This window comes from Musa acuminata, chromosome BXJ1-2, assembly GCF_036884655.1.
Source record: "Musa acuminata AAA Group cultivar baxijiao chromosome BXJ1-2, Cavendish_Baxijiao_AAA, whole genome shotgun sequence".
Classification (NCBI taxonomy): domain Eukaryota; kingdom Viridiplantae; phylum Streptophyta; class Magnoliopsida; order Zingiberales; family Musaceae; genus Musa; species Musa acuminata.
Genome location: NC_088328.1, coordinates 20437501 through 20456676, shown reverse-complemented (window position 1 = coordinate 20456676; position 19176 = coordinate 20437501). Strand labels below are relative to the sequence as shown.

Sequence of the window (19176 nt, the reverse complement as noted above, 5' to 3'; positions counted from 1 at the left end):
TTTTGTTGATGGGTTCCCTTCCTGCATTCCGTAGGTCTTCTTGTTTGTTCTGCTTCAGTTTGTTTTGTGAAGGTCTAAAGTATGAATGCATGTCATATTCTGCAAGTTGAATAATTGTGTTTAGCTCTTTGTTGACTGTATATTTGTATATATGTAAGATTATTCCTTTTATTGTAAGATTTACTTGAGTTTGATGTACAATCTTCACAGATGGATCACAGATGGTTCAAGTAAAGGACAAACTAATGGGTATGTAAGGCTCTGATGTTCAGCCCACTAAAAATTAAACATAGAAAATAAATTTCATTAAAAATGAGTAGCCAATGCACAAGACTTCTGAGTCATTAGTCTTATCCTTCCATATATTTAATTTGTTTCTCTGTGCTTAGTATCAATTTCATTTGTCATAAATAATTAATGGAAGTAGTCAAATATTTTACTTGATAATGGAGTTATAATTCAGCATGTGAGTCTAATGTATAATTCTTGGCACACTAAATAGGCAATTCATTCCAGATGAGTACATCCAGGCAGCTAATGATCCTATATGATCATATTGGTAATGCAGTAAGAAGTACTTTAGCAACAATTAAAACTGAAATTACAAGCATTATATTATCTACTAAATTAGGTTATCATGTTTCTTCTCTTCTCTTAAAGTTGTCCAATCAGTTAAAATTAGCAAGCAAGTGAAACCATAATTCATTTTTTTTCCTTAATATAGCAAGATTTGTGTCTCTTAGCCCACATCTCTTTGATTAGTATTACTTAATAATTAAGTAGCACAAAAAGAGAACAATATGAACCATCAATTTGCATGCAGATGATTAATCAATCATCCAATGTCCAAACTTGAAACAATATTTGTTGATCATGTGATGCGGCCTAATTAATTGAGGGGGCCAACACGCATCTATCAAAGAAATATTTAGTCAGCTTTTATGTACTCAATCGAACTGAGAAGAAAAAATTATGGAGAACTCAAAGAATATGCGCTATCAATCAAGCAATGTCATGGCATTGTCTCGGCTGCCGCCGGGGAAGGCACAGCATTGGCACCCATCGTCATCTCCTGCGCAACCATCCTCCTGCTCCTGTTGATCGTAATCAAACACAAGTACACATGCTCCTCCAGCTCTTTCAGCTGCTCCGCCATACCTGCCGTCCCGCCCTCCACCTCCCTCGCGGCCTCCCTCACGAGCTGCCGCTCCCTGTCCCTCAACACCATCCTCGCCACATCCCGCTCGTGCTCCACCTCGTCGTGCACCCGCCGCACCATCCGGCTCATCGTGTCGAGGTCCCTCCCCACGATGTACGCGCCCTTGGCCGCCGAGTCTACTTGTGCGCCAAGCTTCTCTAGGTACCTCGCTTTCCCTGCCCTCGCCCAACTCATGGCCGTCAATGGTGCTGTCGTCATTATCGCCGGAGCTATTGCCACCACAACCCCGACGCCGATCACTGTGTGCACCGCAATCACTAGTGCAACTGCCACGGCGATGCTAATGGTCAGGATTCCGGTGGCTTTCCTGGTCAAACGGATAAGTCGCGCCCTTCTGAGGATTCTCCGGTGCGCTGCCGTGAGTTGCTGCATCAGACGAGTATACTCGGATTGCGCAGAGTGAAAGTGAGCAAGGTTTTGTGGTTGGAGCGGATTCTCTGTGTTGACGAGGGAAGCAAGACGGTCGAACGCGGTGCAATCGCTGTCATCAGAACAAGCAAACGATAGTTTGTAGAGAAGATGTCGGATCGACCGATGGTGCACTCTGGTACGGTTGATGGAGGCCAAAAGATTCGTGCAGGCGGTGCAGGCCTGTAAGGTGACGTCAAAAAATTCGAGGAGGAGGGAGTGGACTTGGAGGTGGGCGCTGCGGTCGTCAGTGACGGCCGTCGCAGCGACAAGCGATTCTTGACTCGGCTCGAGAAGGAAGTCCGGGAGGTCAGCGTACGGGAGAGGAGACGACTCACTAGGCCGGCTCGAATCTAGCTTCTCCTCTGGAGAACCGCCATCGTCGTCATCACTGCCATCATCCTCCGAAGACGAGGAGGCGATAGATGAGACAGTTCGCCGGAGCTGTTGATGGACTTTGGAGCACATGTCAAGGAAAGATTTGGTTCTGAGTGTCTTCTTGTACTCCTCATTGACATTCAACGGGCTCCGATAATGGTTAGGGTTCCTCGCCATGGAGAGCTGTCCTCCTGTGGGAAGAACGAAGAGGCAGACAAGCAAGAAAAGCCAGAGAGATAAGTCCTGACATCATCAGCATGCTTACTTGAGGAGAAAGTAATGCAATCGTTTAACTTCCTGTCATCTCACCAAGAAATGATTCCTGCTATTGGCTTTTTATTATTAAGCTTTAATCCCATCTTAATAAAATTGAGATACGACCAAACAAAAAAGAAGAGATTAAAATGTTCCTCACCAGCCGCTAATGAGTCGCTGGATTTGGATTTGGATTTGGATTTGGATGAGGAAGAATGCATCCACTTCCACCGCATCGCCTTCTCTTCCAAACTTGACGCTCGTACTTGCAGCGAAGCTCACAAAATAGATGCAGAGCCTATAGAACCTGCAATGACTTGAAAGCTTCAAAGCGTCAGCTGCACTGCCGTATATATAAGGCAACCAGAGTCTGCCGGAAGAGGAAGGCAGGCAGGAGCTTTCTTAAAAGGCACGGGAAGAGGCGGCTGCAGAGTCCCCACCACCACAGGACGAAGCCGTGGCACGCGTAAGAAAGCTATGGATTCCTCCTTCCTCCCCACGCGCCTCCATCTAACTGTGATTGCCGCGTTATCTTCCTTAACTTTGCCTCCCTCTTCCTGCCAACAAGCTTGCATCTGAGTGCAAACGCCACAAGCACACGCTACATGGTGAAGCCTCGGCCACCTCTCTATCCTCTTCCACTTTCTCACGCTCCTCCTCTCCCTTATCCCTGTTTCCCTGTGATTTTATCTTTTATGGCCATGTAAATCCACAGAAATCTACTGTTTCAGCACATAAATAGAGTCGATTTGACAAGGGAAGCAAGTTAAAAGTCAATTTAGCATGTAACTTTATCAAAAGTCAACATAATTCTATAAATGTATCTGATGGATGTTCCATGTATCGAGAAAAACACTCAAGCTAAGAATATTTTTCCATGTTTATAAAAGAAAATCAAATCCTTTATCATATAAGAATAATTAGCTATCAGACAAAAATCAACATTCTCTCTTGAATGAAATCTTGTGCATTAATTTTCGCAACCTTAAGATCTTCGAAGAGAAAGAAAACATAAAGAAAAATTAAGAACGGTATTGGAGCATCTAATCCTTGACTTTGAAGGAATCATCTTTCTTCATCAGTATTATATTTGAGAGTTGAGCCTTAGGATATCTTTCATGCTAATATTAGGCCATCTTTATCTAGCTATGGCCTTCAACGGGAACTCCGGAGAGAGAAACGGACATGTTTCCGTGTCCACATATATATAGAAAACAAGGTTTTGTAATATAAATGTGGCCATCGAGGAAGTCGTCAAACAGAAATAATGGAGACATCATACTATAATTCGGAAATCATGTTGTATTATATTTGTAGGACGAGCAAGTAGAAACTTTGTTGAGTGACTTGTTGCATTATCATCTACATAGCTAAAAATAAGATGCTCATGAAGGTATTGGTTTCTTGTGGAGTCGGGGTGAAAACCAAGAATCGAGTTGCTTCCGAAGCTCAAAAACAAGATCTTTAATGTTTATAATGTATATGAATTTATATTATTTCTGAAAATTAAAAGAACAGGAAATAACCCGTATAATGCAAGAAATATTTGCTACAAAAAAAAAAAAAAAAAGATTGGGTTTGAGTGGGCACGGAGTGCACTTCACCATCAACAACATCCTCCTCCTCGTCCTCCTCCTCAGGATCTCAATCTGACACAAACAAAGCTAAGCAAGGTTCAACCCCTCTCATGCATATCCAACTAATGACGGTGGGGCACATGTCCTGTCTTCCCGGTGACTTGGCTGCTGCTCAGTTTTAGTTCCTCAAGAAAAGGTTTCCGTTCCGTGCGATGGGCGGCAACAGAGACGAAGAGTCGTGATTCATGTGAAGCGATTGGGTCACACGCGGGTCACGTCCGAGTCGAGATGCATGCGATTGTGATCCAAATTTCCAGCTCACTGTTAAGCAGGACTTGGCGCACCGACGTCAGCCGCAGGCCAAGTCAATGGCATGACGACTAATGCCCCGTATTGTGGGGCCCACGTTGCCGACCACTTTACAGAAAGTCAAAAGGTCACATAAATATTGCGTATGCTGATTTGGGCCACGGTGGCGACCAGTATCGTGGGGCAGTAGCGTTCTGGCAAAGTTGGAAGGCGTGACGTAGTGGTAAGAAAATAATACCTTTTTTGAAGACTTGGACGTATAAGGTTTAGGCTATTTGATTCGAAATGATACTGGGACTGTTTGATTACATGTTGTAAATATTTTGAAAGGAGAGATTGCCTGCACTTGGAACTGATACCTATGCTTGAGGTATTACGACTTGCCTTGGAGTAGGGGGTGGACTTCTGATTATTGAAATCGACTCATTTGAGATGGTCAAGTTGTTGACACCTTCAATTATCTCTCATTAAAAATTATTTAACCTTGTTAGAACGATTAAATGATCATTGTGCTGATTGATTGCTTGCTTTTGCCAAGTCAACCAAAAATTCTTATTTTTGAAAAAAAAATAAAGATTGTATATACCTTACTCTCGAATTACTAAAATGTCCATTCATATAGTCAAGACAATATTTGTGGCTAATAAGAGGAAAAAAAAAACAACAGAAGGTATTTAGAGTTGACAAACCTACACATGTATACAGTATATTATAGCATTTAGCAGATGTACATCAAAAGTTGTCCTTGTTTACTTTGAACATTTAGGTATAGCACACACTCGCACTAATCTTGACAGGTTGGATATATGGCAACTAATCAATGATACCATAATAACAGTTTGAATCACTGATATAATAAAATTAATCAACCATAATAACATACCTGCAAAGAGTCATACTGGAAACAAATGTTTTACAAGGAAAAATGGAGGCCTTCCCTAGTTGAAACATATCCTCAGGACCTTAAAAGATGCAGCTTAGTATGAATCCTTGGTTATCCCAAAAAGAAAAAAAAAAAACTTGGTTATAGCTGATGCTTTAATTATTATTTTTGGGGATCCAGCTGGGGCCTAAGACTACATGATCATTGGTTGACAAATCTGAAAGAGCTGTGGTGTAGCATTGTCACTTTCTTCTTGCAACTGGCAACTCCTCTGTTCAGATAGCGGTTACAGAATCCTGCACCAAAATGCCTCTTATAAATGGATACAACACCTATGGCGCACAATGAGGGTGTGGCTTTATGACGAGAATCTTTGGCAACATTCTGGTTCTACATGCAGAAAGCAAATTCAGAGAGATTTTGTAACTACAATCAGATGATACTGGGCTCCGATGACTAAATTTAGTGCTAGCCAACAATAGGCTTTAGAAAATCCACGAGCAATATAAAAACGAGAGTCAACTAGGAATAAGTTGTTTTACAACGAACGAGAAGGATCAGAGACCATAGTTTTATATTTCCTTTTAAATGGTCAAAGAAGCCAACAGGTTGCAAGAAGCACACTTCAAAGTAGCACAACACATTTTTGAATGAACTTAAGAGCAAAACATGTGCAACTGTAGAATTGAATGCAAATACTAATTTTATGCCCAAACTCAAAAACATGACACCAGTAGCAATTGAAATGTTATTATACATGTCAGTCTCCACAGTCAGCTTCTGTCTAGTAGGTGAACAAGATAGTTGATTATATTTGAGAATGAAAGCTCCTAATTAGTGTGACTCCATTGTCTGGATGTGAAAAACAGAAATTATGAATGAAGATCCACAGATTGGTCAAGAGAGGTCTGAACAAATAAAGGATGAGAAAGGACAGGAACAGAGTGAACACACTTGCAGTGAATAGATGCCTTGTGAATGACCTTGGTTCACCATCTGAGATTACATGTCCATATTTGACTTTCTAATGTTAAGTAGGATTGATAAAATTCTACCTTTGACAATTAAGCAAGGAAGGGAATACTCGGTGCAAAGTATAAAGTTTGGTTCACCATCTAAGGTTACATATCAAATTTCCATGTTTGAGTTAAGCATGTTTAATAGGATTAGCAAAATTTCACCTTTGACAGTCTGTTTATTTGTCCAGTGATAAGTCATAAAAGACAATACCTTTGTCGTCTCAAGAAAGGCCTCTCAATTTCTTGTAGTCTTCATGGCTCAATAAGGAATCTTTGATCTTGGGCCAATCTATTGGCTTTGGCATTATAATTGCTATGTATCCTTCTCTGTCAGCCTACGCATACAAACATGTACATGGATCAGAAAATAAGAGATAAGAAATCTGTATTTTAACACTAAAATGATATTCTTATTCTGCTGCTAAAGAGGCATAATTTTCACGTTGCTATACCACAATAGAAAAATGACTAACGCACAATAAGCCATATACTAATCATTTAGATTTCTATATTGAATATTTCGAGTAATTTAGCTTTGTGTGTCAGATTATCTACAAAAATAAATAAATAAATATCCATATCATTTCTTGTATATAATTGATATTATTTGGTCTTCCTTGCCCTAAATTGAGATCTCTAGCTTCATTGACCTAAATCAATGCACCAGTGCAATGCTCACACATTTTCTTCTTGCTTTGTGTTGCATCTAACTTTTTGCAAATGCAGTCATATCTTGCTCTATTTACTACACATACAAGATATCCATTATGATAGTCTCTTCTCAAATAAACTAGCTTTTAATATACCCAGTTTCCTGAATGTTTAAACCTCTGACTAATAAAGAATTTTTGGCTTCTATCTTATAAGATTTCAAAACAATAAAGTCATATTTGCCTGCCACATACAATTTTAACCACCCTGCACCAGTAATACAAGCAATATTAATATATGCTTTTCATCAACTGAACAATATATATTCAGCATATATTCAACAAAACTGGTCCTGATAAATGTTCTATTGGATTCTTTCTTAAAATCAATTCCTTTCATCAATATTTTGGTTTGTTTCATGGTTTTTAATTTCATTTCGACCAGTATGTACTGGGTGATATTTACCAGTCCGAAGCTAAATATATATGCAGACTATGCCTTCTTGCTTGGTTAAAAATAATTATTATATTTTAATTTTAGGGTTAGAATCTTTAACAATCTCTCTCTCTCTCTCTCTCTCTCTCTCTCTCTTATGAAAGAGGATTTCTCCTCACACTGTTGCTAGTCTGCCAAATACTCCTCTTTTCCTCCTCCTAGTCCATTCCTCTCCCTCCTCCTCTAGCTCTCATCCTCCCCCTCCTTTCCTCTCCTTCTTCTAAAATAATTGTCTAAAATAATAATCACAAGAAATATCAAACTACAAAAATTAAAAACCACATCATAAATTTAAAAAAAATCCCCAAAAACGGCTTCTATCTGATCACTGATTAGATAGATTGTTGTACAAAATCAGGACCACGCATTATGTATTATCTTCATGAGGAAAAGGGGAACTCATACTTACTGATGAATTAAGTAGATCAGGTTGCTTAAGTAATCTGTCATTTACCTCTAAGAGGGAACCTTTGACACAACACCTGCAGAAATCAGTCACCAAAATGATATATCTAAACATCACTACGGCTTAAATTTGAAGACAAACAGAGCTCCAAAATTTCCAACCTCACAATAAATTCTTTTCCATTTGCACAAACTTTACACAATGAAGTTTTGGCATCGAAATGCTGTGCATTCTGCAAAACCAAGCAATTCCATCATCGCTCAAGCCTCAACAAACAACAATCCATCAAGCTTAGCACTTCAACTAATCGACAATCTTCTTCAAAGTTCACTTACCCTTTTGCGCTTTCCGGTGACCTTCATCTCGCTCCGGTCAGATTTCCCCACATTGAAATTCACAGCTGTTACTCCACCTTCCTCTCTCAAGGCGACATGGCTTGGAGCCAAACCGACTACACACAATCTATGATCATAACCCGGAACAAAAACGGAAAACATAGACAGATTATGTCTCAGTTTACAGAGTGGTAAAGAAAAGTCTGGTTTTGGTTCATGTCTTGTGTTACCCATTGGCATGGCGATATACGTACTGATCATGCCCTGGCTTCAGAAAGTCTGAGTAATAAATTTTATGAATTTGAGAGTTCCTCTTCGAAATCCTTCGATCGTTGATGAAAATTTCCCAAGGTTTAAGGAGTACCTGCGGCATAGTAGCGAGCGAAGTTGGACTCCACAGCCGATGGAGGAATTGACGGGAGATCCTTTACATCTGGTATGAGAAGAGACCTGAGCTCCTCGTCTTCTACTATATTGTCCATTTTCACTAGAGCATCGCTCTGTAGGGGTTCGCCCTCTTCTCCACCCCCTTCCATTGTCGAAACAAAACGAGGTCTTTCGAAGCCGAGAAAGGTTCTTATGGGTTCAACCATCAAGTACCCAACGATCAGGATTAGATCTACTGGAGGCTTAAGGTAAATCCAACGGTGTCAGTTTATTTTCTTTACATGGATTCCTTAGAAGCGGCCGTGAGAGAAACCCATTAAAAAACCCTGATCTGTTGTCGGTCGAGTAACAAAACCTCATCTGAACCCTAATCTTAATCTCGCAGAAGATGGCGTTCGCAGGGCGGTGGTTCGTGTGGCCGCGAAAAGCAACCCGGGGGAACGACACTCTCCAACGAGGCTCTGTGCCGATCACGGTCTCGCTGACGCCGCTCGTCGCCCTGTTCCCTGCGAGGAGGAATCTCATGAAGTCTCATGTATGATCGGATCCCTAATCCGTGGCTTTCTCTATTGTAGATTCTCAACTTCGTTTTGTACATCAAATAACTTGAAATAGAAGAGGTGTAAGTTCTCATTGAATGGGAGTCATATGAAACTTGCTCCTAATTATCGAAGAAGAAATGCAAATTTGAATCTTTTTGGGTAGTTTTTTCTAACAGTGCAAGAAATTGCACTGATGTACAGAACGCAATATCTCATAGTTGATCCCTTCAAGAAGTCTCACGTCGAGAATCTATTTCTTCTTATTTAGATTGGCATTATGTATAGAAATATGGGCATCAGCCAATTGTAAGGGCATTTTTCATGTACCTCAGAGAATCCTCTCATCCATCGTTAGCATACTTATCACCGTAAAATTTATTGTTGCTAGTGTCTCAGCGTATTTTTACCTAGAAAATATTTTACTATATTGGATAAGAAATCATTCGTGCTTTTCTGTTACTCTTTTTATCTTTCGCTTTTAGTAGATTTTCTTTTGTTATTTTACTGTTGTAGTTTGTTGGCTCTATTTCATGATATCATGTGAAAAGTAGCTGTAGCTTTCGATTATCCTATCCGTATGGTAACATTAATAAATGTTGGATGTGAGGAGGTGCACTGGCGTTTTTTGGTTTGGAAACTTTCTTGTGCTAGTGGCATAATTTTTGCTTCTTGAGTACCTTTTTAGAATTTAAAACTAGCAAGTAATGCTTATACCTTGCCTTTTCATTGGTGCTATGCTTGTTCTTTTCTAACTTCTATTCAGATGCTTGAAGGTGGTAAATTCTTGTCATCTCAATAACATATATATTTACCTCAACCTGATGAATGAAGATCATGTATGTGCATAGAAGCTTGATTATTCTGCCAGCATAAGATTTGGGACCTTTTTACTATATTATTACTTGTATTCATGTCGCCATATGACTTGTAATTTTTCTTAATTTTCTGATGGTACTCGATGAAGACTATGAAATATATTGAGCTCTGCTATAGACATTTATACAGGACATGCAATTTGTCAGTCTTTAACTAAAATTTTGGTTTCTTAATCCCTAGGAATATATGCAGTTAGATTTTCTGGTTTCTTGAGGTTACATAGGACTGTTATCTCAGCCCTATGCGTTCAGTTGGTGCCTGCATTAATGGACCCAATCTTTGGAAACTTAGATTTAATGCCAAGGACTGTGGAATAAGTGGTTCAGCCTTGTGTTTAAGGGCTGCCAGAGAGCACTAAAGGCCTGGAATTTTTTTTTTTTTTTTGTCTCAGATCATCTGCCCTTATTAAACAATAAAGTAATAATTTTGAATGAACTAGGACTTTGATGAATATATCTTCCTTGGAAAGAAAACAAGCAATAGTGTGATACATCATTTGTTTGATGCATGTCTTGTGTCGCTTGTCATAGATGTTGGTGTTTTCAGTTTTACATTGCATGACTCACATTCTAAAAAGTTTTGAACACTAATAAAACATCATCATTTTGTGTAGTGAAGTCACGAGTTGTTTGGGCGCTCGCCCAGGCGAGGCCCGAGCGCTCGCCTGGGCCCAAGCGTTGAGCGAGTTGAGCGGACACCTGGTTAAACTCATGCCAGTTCGAGCTTGAGTTGAACCAAAGAATCGTATCTGATTCGATTAAACTAATTAGACCCTTAATCGGTGGCTGCAGAGTTCGATTAAAACATGTCCACACACGAGACCTAATGCAGAAACCCTTTCTTACATGGTTTTTGTAGGCTAATTACAGATTACCCCATGTAGTTAAACCTCCTTAGCATTCCAATCCCTAGACTTTGAAAATTTACATTGAAATCTCTATAATTATGAAAGTGGAACATTTAACCTCATCTACCCTAACATCGTTGGCTTTACTGATGAAAGATATAATACGTGACAGCATGTTCATGAATAACACGAAAACGATAGGCAAAAGGGTAATTTTATTGGTGATGGTGAACAATAGTGCCGTGGGTGGCTGTTGTGGTGGTGGATGGCAAAAACAACACAGTAGTCGACCTTGTTGATCTTGATCTAAACATTGACAACGAGGAAGCAAAGCAGTAAGACATGTGCATAACACGTCTCATATAATTATGAAAGTGAAATATTTAATCTCATTTATCCTAATATCGTTGGCTTTACCGATGAAAAATAACACGTGACAATATGTGCATGAATAACACGAAAACGATAGGCAAAAAGGTAATTTCAATGGTAGTGGCGGACAATGGTGCCGTGGGTGGTTGTTGTGGTGGTGGATGGCAAAAACGACGCAGTAGTCGGCCTTGTCGATGTCGATCCAGACATTGACAACGAGGAGGAAGAGGAGGCAGAGCGGTGAGGCATCTGCGTTGGCGCCGAAGGAGAAAGAATAGGGAGGTGAGGCATTTACGTCAGTGTCGCACCGCTTTGCCTTGTCTTCTTCCTCTGGTGTTGCTCTACATCTGTGTTAGCATCGGAGGAGGAAGAAGAGGCAGGTGACTACCGTGTCGTTCTCGTTGACCACCACCACAATAGCCACCAACGACGCCACTGTTTGCCACCATCGTTGAAATTATCTTTTTGCTCATCATTTTCATATGATTCATGCACGTGCTATCTCGCACTGTATCTTCATTAGTAAAGTTGATAGCACTAGAGTAAATGGGGTTAAATGTTTCACTTTCATAATTATAAGGATTTCAATGTAAATTTTTTAAATTTAGGGATCAAGATACTAAATTGGTCTAACTAGAGTGGGTAATATGTAATTAGCCTCGTTTTTGCACAGCAGTGGAGTTTGTCCCATCGGCGAACAACGACAGCAGCGACAGTGTCTTCCTTCAGCAGCAGCAACAACGTCTTCCTCCAGCGGTAGCAGCGACGTCTTCCTCCAACAGCAGTGGCGGCAGCGGCAGCGGCAGCGGCTTCTTCCCCTCCCTCCCGGTATATCTCTCTCTTTCTCCTCCTCCCTCCTCCCTCCTACCTCTGCTTCATTCACCGCAGCACTCCACAGCCACTTCCCTATTATCTCTTCTCCTCCTTCCCCATTCACTGTAGCCCTCCTACGTTCACTGCAGCCTCTTCCCTCTTCCCCTCCATCTTCCCGTTCATCGCTGCTTTCTTGCCCTTTCACCGCTGCCTTCTTTCTCATTCACCGCAGCCCTCATACAGTCTCTTCCCTCTTTCCCTCCCCTCTTCCCCGTTCACCACTGCCACGTCTTTGCTGTTTGTCAATTTGAAACTAGAATAGCTGCCTGCTTGGCTGTTAGTCTTTGTTGTTTGTCTATGTTTGTGAGAACAGCAGCTGCTTGCTGTAGTGAATCAGTAGTGAAATGTCGATTATGATTGCTATTGCTGTAGTGATTAGTGCTACTTTTTAGTGTCTTGGATTGTCGTTGCAGCTTTAGATGGTGACAGGATTGAGATGATGAACAAGATCTTAATGATCTTTGATGTTAATCTCACTTTATTTTGTCATTTTGTTATTCGATATGGACAACATAATTTGGTACTTTAAATGAATGCAAGTTTGATGTGATAATTTTGTTTTAATTTATTTTTATTAATCGTGATATATAATTTTTAAATTATAAAGCTCTTCACTTTGCTCGAGCGAGGCCTAACGCCTCAGCCATTTTGGGACTATGGCGCCAAAAGGCGCCTAGCGCTTTTAATCACTGATTTTGTGGTAAAATATTATCAGATCTAAATCCTATGTGCATTTTGAAATTTATTTGGTTCAAAAAGATGTTAAGGTGTGCAAAATATTTAAGTAGTTTTAATGGAAATTCTGATTTAGGGCTGTAGAAGCGAGACTATTAGGAGAGACCTAAAGCTAGTCTATTGAATGGAGTTCTGGGAAAGAGGAAAACGTGAAGCTAGAATTTCAATGTACTTATTACATAAAGTACAGAGTTTCAATACTGAGATAGGATCATTCAGAGACTTGTAGTAGTTGAACGCTAAATGTTAATTAATCAGAAGTCATGAGCTCTTTTGTTAAGAAGCAATTTTTTTTTTTGAGGAACCCTAATCCTAGTCTATTGATGGAGTCATGGAGTTAGAACTTGAATATGGTATTACTTAAACTACCTAGAATTTGAAATACTGAAGTAGGATCAGACAGAGACTTATAGCAGTTGAAAATTAGACTTGATTAAGCTGTTTAATCTGCAAATGAGTTTTTTAAGAGAACCCTTGCTTAGCGAATGCTTTCATGATTGCTTTACAGTTTTCGTTATCTTATTGGTGAGATTTATGGGTATGGTTGAATAACCCATTCTCTTGGGCATCATAGATTTAGTGTTTATGGTTACAGGACATGCAATGGGTAAGCTTTCCACGTACTGAAGTGAAGTATCAATTTGCTGGATGTTTTATTCCTATAAAACTGATGTAAAACGAATACAAGGAGACTACCAAGATAAATTGGTTCTCCGCATCTGTAGAGATTCTGAAACTATTTCCCAAAGTATGAAACTTTCTGGCTGCTACCAGAAGTCCATATCTTGACCTCATTTGCAATCAAGAAGTGGAGAAACAGAGATAAATGAAGTTGAAGCAACATATTTTTCATTTTGTGTTACTCTTACCTGCATACTAGTTTGACAAGGGAGTCAAAAGGTGTAGGTCTAGAAGTCATCAAATTGCAGAGTACATGCATTTTTATTCAGTCCATCAGACAGCAATAAAGTTTAACCAAGAAAACATAAAAGTTGAACCAAAAACTTAAACAACAGAATTCTGAAGCTTGTTTTGTCTTCACACCAATGGAAGATAGTGTACTATCTTGATTCATTTTATTAGCTAGTAAATTCTTCTCTCAGATCATACGAAAAATCATTCCAGGCTATTTGTAGTTCATAGGACATGTGTTCTAAATTAAACTATTTAAGATGAATGGATGAGGCTGGATGCTGACTGTTGATGAGTTGAAACTTGCTGTTGGAATAAAATGACAGGTGCTCATATTTATGCACAACCTGTAATTCTTGAGTTATTTTTTATCCTTGATGTCAAAAAGGACATCAGAGATAGGTGCATGACATGGAGACCAAAGACCTCTAGATTTGTCTTCATGAAATAATTATACATTAGTTTTTAATGGAAATTCAGAATTTTTTTTCACTCTGTATATATGTGTATATTACATTAAGATTATACGCATACCGCGTATTAAGTTTGTCTCTTCAGCAGCAATTTGGAAAGATCTTTTAGTCCATTTTGTGCTATCATTTGCTTTCTTATCGTTTCAATATTGTTACTTCAAAAGATTCAAGCGCTTTCTCAAATAACAAAAGACCAAAATAGAAGCATTATATGTCTTCTTTTAAGCATGAAATGTCCCTTAGGCGAGGTAGGGACTGTGTAGTGACTCTCTTTAGTTCCTGTAAGGATATAAACCGCAAAACTCTTATTGTCTTATCTTATTTAGATTGGTTCAATGGTTGTTTTTTGTACCCCTTTCAATTCACTTTTGACATTTTTGATATATGTTCTCGAACATGAGTTGGGGTGATCTCTCTTTCTTTCAATAGAACTAAAAGTTGGCAGTGGGTAACCTAAATGTAGCAGCTATCTATATATTTAGGATGAATGGACATGGGTGGAATTGGCACTGATCAATTCAAGTATAGCAAATATTTATATACTTTGGCTGATAGGTTATGGGTTTAGAGGTCAAAGATGTTCCATCACATCATAACATTAGGGTTCCAGTCACCTATATTAATATAGAATAATTGGATCAGAACAGAAGCCATACAATAATTGGTGATCCTAACCCTGTATTTTATGATATCTAACTTGACAAATGTGACATTCTTTTGACAGAAATAATATATTGACTTCTAAACTTTTCATACAAGAGACTTTGCATAACAGAGCTCAAAGTAAAAGACAATTTGGATGATCACTTGGTCCTCCATAGATTTTCTGACAAATTTGACTAACCAGTTATTTAAATTTTTTCCATTTGGCTTTTATTGCATGTTGAAATCTTAGATGGAGTAAGTTACACTTTCAATTTGTTTGACATATTTGGTTTTGATCAAACTGTTCATGGTGCATGTTGTGTCGCAGCCCAATCATTTGGCCAGATGAAGGAAGCAGAAGGTGTTTCCACCAAAAGAGAGGGAATCATGCAGCTCCTCAAATTGCATCGCACAAAGCTCCTGTCCAAATCAATTTGATTTGGCATTTGCTTGTCGGAACCCAAACCAGATCACCTTCACAACCTGAGACAAAAAGGAGATATGTTGGCTTTGTTATCAGCAATCCCATTTCTGCCCTCATGCACTAATCTTTCTCTTTCCTCTCACAAAAATACTGCTTTATATCCCAGAATTTGCTCTCAAAAGCTCTCTGTATCTTTCAGGTGCAAACTCGATCCATGGAATCAAGACGTCTCTCTCGATCGGAATAGCTTCTTGTCCGTGTCCAATGATCATGAGAAAGTTGTTGGGACTTTACATTTGCTGCGTGTATTGAAATCTAAGCAGGAGGTGAACACAATCTTATTCCAGCGCGCATGCACAGCGGAGAACAGCGAACGATTCCCCACCACCTGTCATCTTCCTGTCAGATGAAAGCTGCCTCCCTGTCCGTAAACCATGGAGCCAATCAAACCAAGGCGCTGCAGATTCTGAAATGGTCACATCCCAACAGATATCCTTTCCCCTTCTCCGCCACATCCAAAGCTGAGTCCTGTTCGTTTTTGGAATGCCGCCCATTTCCTCCTCCCTGCCATGAGTCTTGTTCTGACCACAGCCCGATGAGCAGCAGAACATATCCAGAAAAAGCCACAAGGAAGCAGAAGCATGGAAAAGAAAGAGGGCAGGCACTTTTACTGCGCACCTGGATGCCACGGAAAAGATGATAACCATGGTTGCTCCTTTGCTGCAAGCTAAATTGTCATACTTGATAGCAGTAAACTCCACTGTGGAGCTGCAGAGTTCAGATAGATACTCAAAACAGATAGAAGAATTCTTCAAGTACTGCAAAAACATACCAATGTTTGCTTTTCAGACCAAATTCAGGTGCATCTGAAGCATCTGAAGACCTCAACTCCGTCTACATGCTCTGACCAACACGAAGCAAGTGAGAACTGTTATCTACAGATTTGGACATGGAAGGATTTAAACGGGAGGAATGTTCCTGCGGATCTGAATCGCGAAAAGTGCCTTTCACGTCATGATCTGAATCGCGGCCTCTGATCATGGTATGTGACTCACGATGTGATCGGAGCGGCAGTGCGATTCTTGATGTGTGCCACATCCTGTCGTCTTGAGACGAGCCGGGACGTGGAAGCATGTACCACGAAGGTAAGAACAGGATCATCTTACAGCTTTTATGGGGCACATTAAAAGCTCTTCCTCGGACCAAGGATCGATCAACAAGCAACACTAGCGAGCAACAGCAAGTTGATGCTTTCGAGTACTATATTATGTTTTCCTGGTCCTACAGCCCCTTTGCAAAGCACAACATGATAACCAGTGTGCTTTTGAGTCGGTGCCTCACAAATCTGCAGTGAAGTGCCTGCCCTCTTCCTCCAGGTTTTCTTCTCGATTACTTGCTCTGTTTACCCTACCTGATATGCATGGAAGAAGTTTGGAAGGACATAAGCCTCAGCACCCTCCACCAAGACGTGCCCTCAACCCCTCTCCTCTCCTTCCACCACCACCACCACCGGACCTTCCACACTTCCAACCCCACCACCACCTCCTCTTTCGGAGGCATCACCCTCGAGGACTTCCTTGCGGATGCCCCCAAAGAAGCAACTCGGGTTCCTCCTCCAAGCAGCCGTCCTCCGGCTTCGATTGATCCCAGTCCTGACAACTCCGTCAGGTTCTTTGGCTATGATCTCAATACCAGCGCCTGTGATTGTAAAATCAGTGGCTCTTCCTTCAACGACGCTCACTCTGAGTGCACGAAGAAGCGTTCACCGGAGCAGCAGCCTAACAGGAGCATCGACGGCCAAGACGGCGCCGAGCGCAGGAAGAAGCGGATAATCAAGAACCGCGAGTCGGCTGCTCGATCGAGAGCCAGGAAACAGGTACTGTCTCTTCCAATGATGACCACTCTCAAATGGGTTCAAGAATTCTAACCTCGATCGTCTTCCACGAGACAGGCCTACATAAATGAGCTTGAGCTAGAAGTTGCTCGTCTGCTGAATGAGAACCATGCGCTAAGGAGAGAGCTTGAAGAGGTAACTTTTAACTCCATCCTTGTTTCTAGAGCGACATGTTAGATGATCTATTGTGGTTCTTCTCAAAATCTGCGACAGCTGCGTATGACAGTAGTAGCTTCACAGAACCCCACTACTTCCAGGCGTGCGCTGCAGAGAACTGTAACAGCTCCATTTTGAGTTGGAAAACCAAGAAAAGAAGGTTGCCTTTGGCAGCAAATCCCACGTACAAGCCTGCTCTCCGATCTGTGTTCCAGTGCTTCTGATCTGTGCTGGTGTAGATATGGCAGAGTCCAACAAAGAAGAAGAGAACAGCACAGTATATTGATATGTACACATAGGTCCGTGTCTTTGCTTTCTTCCAATGTGTATAATTATCGCCACTCGGTTTGGTCTTGCTTGTATAGATATATAAATTACTTGAACAAGGAAGAATGGTACAGATCTGTGTTCTTTGCTTTGTCCCGATGGCATTCTGTCAAACCATGAGCATTTCTTCAACCTCTGACACTTGGCACTAACGCCTGTGTGAATGTGAAGTAGTTGGTGAGGAACTTTTGAGCATTGATGGCTTCCTGATGGGTGTTTGATGTTTACATTGTAATGAAAATGTAGCAGAAAGAAGGAGATCCAAAACTCATTCACCTAGAGTTATAATTTACATAAAAGATGTAATGATCCAAATATCCTCTCCCTCTACCAATAGAAAAGAAACCTTGCCTGGAACTGGATTAAGGAGAATACATATAGAGATCACTAATTAGAGGTGACAATAGATGAAGTGAAAAAGATTTTGCAGTCATGGCTGCGACAGAAGAAGAAGAAGAAGATGAAGAAGAAATGGTTACAGAGTGACAGAGAAATCAGGATCACAATTTCGTTCCTAAGAGCACAAGAATCACAATAATGTATGACTCCAAGTGTACGTACACCATTGTTCATGCAAAACACTGCGAGTTAGGTTACGAGACGTCGGATATGGTGTACACTCGGAAGCGCACTAGTGTTCTCTACGTCGCATCATTCAACAGTAACATTCCATCTGCTACTCTGACGCCATGAAAAAGACGAGAAAGTGGCAGTGCCACCCTCATCTCAGGAATCAAAAGAAGGGGACAGCAACCGGTAGGAAGCTTAAGAGATGCATGGTTAGCTGACTTGTACGGTTTCATTTCATGGGATTCTGAGAACACTAAGTATCGATATTGCCTCTGCGGTGATCAACCAAGAAACGAGAATAGCAGCAGCTGATGTCAGGATTGTCACATCAGCCATGGCATCTTCAACAAAAAGAAGAGAGGGAAGGGAAGAGAGAGGAAAACAAGTTGCGATGTTCCATTCCAGTGATTGCTGGGATCAAACCAAAGCATGCTTCTGGATCTCAGCAGTTGGATGGGGGTGGGGGTCGTTCTTGCACATATGAGCTTTTGGGGTGGAGGGGCGGTGAGATGCTTGGGCGCATTGATCCTAGAAAGTAGGAATCAAGAATCACAGGAAAGTTCGACTTCTTTAGCAAATATTGAGCGGTCTTTTGCGAGGAATAAGTTCTCCTATTCCAAAAATGATTACATCCAAATCTAACATAAGATCATGATAAGGATAAATATAAAATAATAATTTTATTTTTTATATATTTTAATTTTTACTCAATTTATAATTTAAGAATTAATCACATGATTTGAGTGTATAACGAATGAAATTATCATCACTTTTACAATAAATTTTTCCTAATATCAAAGCTCCAACCAAAGATTCCATCCTCTCCTTACCTTCTCCTATTTCCTATTGTAATGAATAAGTTTCCTTATCAAAGCTTCATCGTTGATCTACCCAAGTGATAGTTTGCTGATTTGCCTTGATCGCTCCTTCCTTGCTAATTTGGCCAAGCGATAATATTGATTTGTCCGGCATCAACGATTCATCATCTGTATCTTCTCCCCATTGGTGATTTGTCACATCTCATATTTATTTAAAAAAATAAATCATCATTTCGTTATTCATTATTTACAGAAGATTCTTTTATTTTATCTTTCAATTCCAATCCCTATCTTTATAGTACTAAATATTTTTTAACTGAAAAGAAAATCTTTCAAATGTTACAAGTGATGAAAAAGTTTCCTCTAATCAAACCTCAGATATGTTAAGTA

General features: G+C 40.2%; 3 protein-coding genes across 8 annotated transcripts; 1 reads left to right on the top strand and 2 right to left on the bottom strand.

The window, feature by feature from the left end:
* Positions 1 to 822: 822 nt before the first annotated feature.
* On the bottom strand, positions 823 to 2891 carry LOC103971156 (putative UPF0496 protein 2). The gene is made up of 2 exons (XM_009385117.3): positions 2421 to 2891; positions 823 to 2196 (listed from the first exon to the last, which is right to left on the bottom strand). Exons 1-2 carry the CDS (start codon positions 2494 to 2496, stop codon positions 1013 to 1015), a joined length of 1260 nt encoding a protein of 419 aa, XP_009383392.2. The 5' UTR covers positions 2497 to 2891; the 3' UTR covers positions 823 to 1012.
* Positions 2892 to 4978: 2087 nt separating this feature from the next.
* On the bottom strand, positions 4979 to 8494 carry LOC135581474 (uncharacterized). Of its 2 annotated transcripts, none has more exons than XM_065090541.1 (7): positions 8300 to 8494; positions 8166 to 8214; positions 7936 to 8062; positions 7762 to 7832; positions 7604 to 7676; positions 6260 to 6383; positions 4979 to 5419 (listed from the first exon to the last, which is right to left on the bottom strand). In XM_065090541.1, the coding sequence occupies exons 1-6, from the start codon at positions 8469 to 8471 to the stop codon at positions 6270 to 6272; spliced, it is 606 nt and encodes a 201-aa protein (XP_064946613.1). In that variant the 5' UTR covers positions 8472 to 8494; the 3' UTR covers positions 4979 to 5419; positions 6260 to 6269. The 2 variants fall into 2 exon arrangements, with proteins under 2 accessions (XP_064946613.1, XP_064946608.1); XM_065090536.1 differs by having other exon boundaries at positions 4979 to 5325; positions 8300 to 8493.
* A 141-nt stretch (positions 8495 to 8635) lies between these two features.
* LOC135581455 (bZIP transcription factor 27-like) lies at positions 8636 to 17494 on the top strand. Of its 5 annotated transcripts, none has more exons than XM_065090551.1 (5): positions 8636 to 8857; positions 11633 to 11787; positions 14926 to 16897; positions 16973 to 17050; positions 17173 to 17494. In XM_065090551.1, exons 3-5 carry the CDS (start codon positions 16442 to 16444, stop codon positions 17293 to 17295), a joined length of 657 nt encoding a protein of 218 aa, XP_064946623.1. In that variant the 5' UTR covers positions 8636 to 8857; positions 11633 to 11787; positions 14926 to 16441; the 3' UTR covers positions 17296 to 17494. The 5 variants fall into 5 exon arrangements, with proteins under 5 accessions (XP_064946623.1, XP_064946627.1, XP_064946620.1 ...); XM_065090548.1 differs by having other exon boundaries at positions 8639 to 8857; positions 11636 to 11787; XM_065090571.1 differs by having other exon boundaries at positions 8639 to 8857; positions 11636 to 11787; positions 17156 to 17494.
* The last annotated feature ends 1682 nt before the right edge of the window (positions 17495 to 19176 follow it).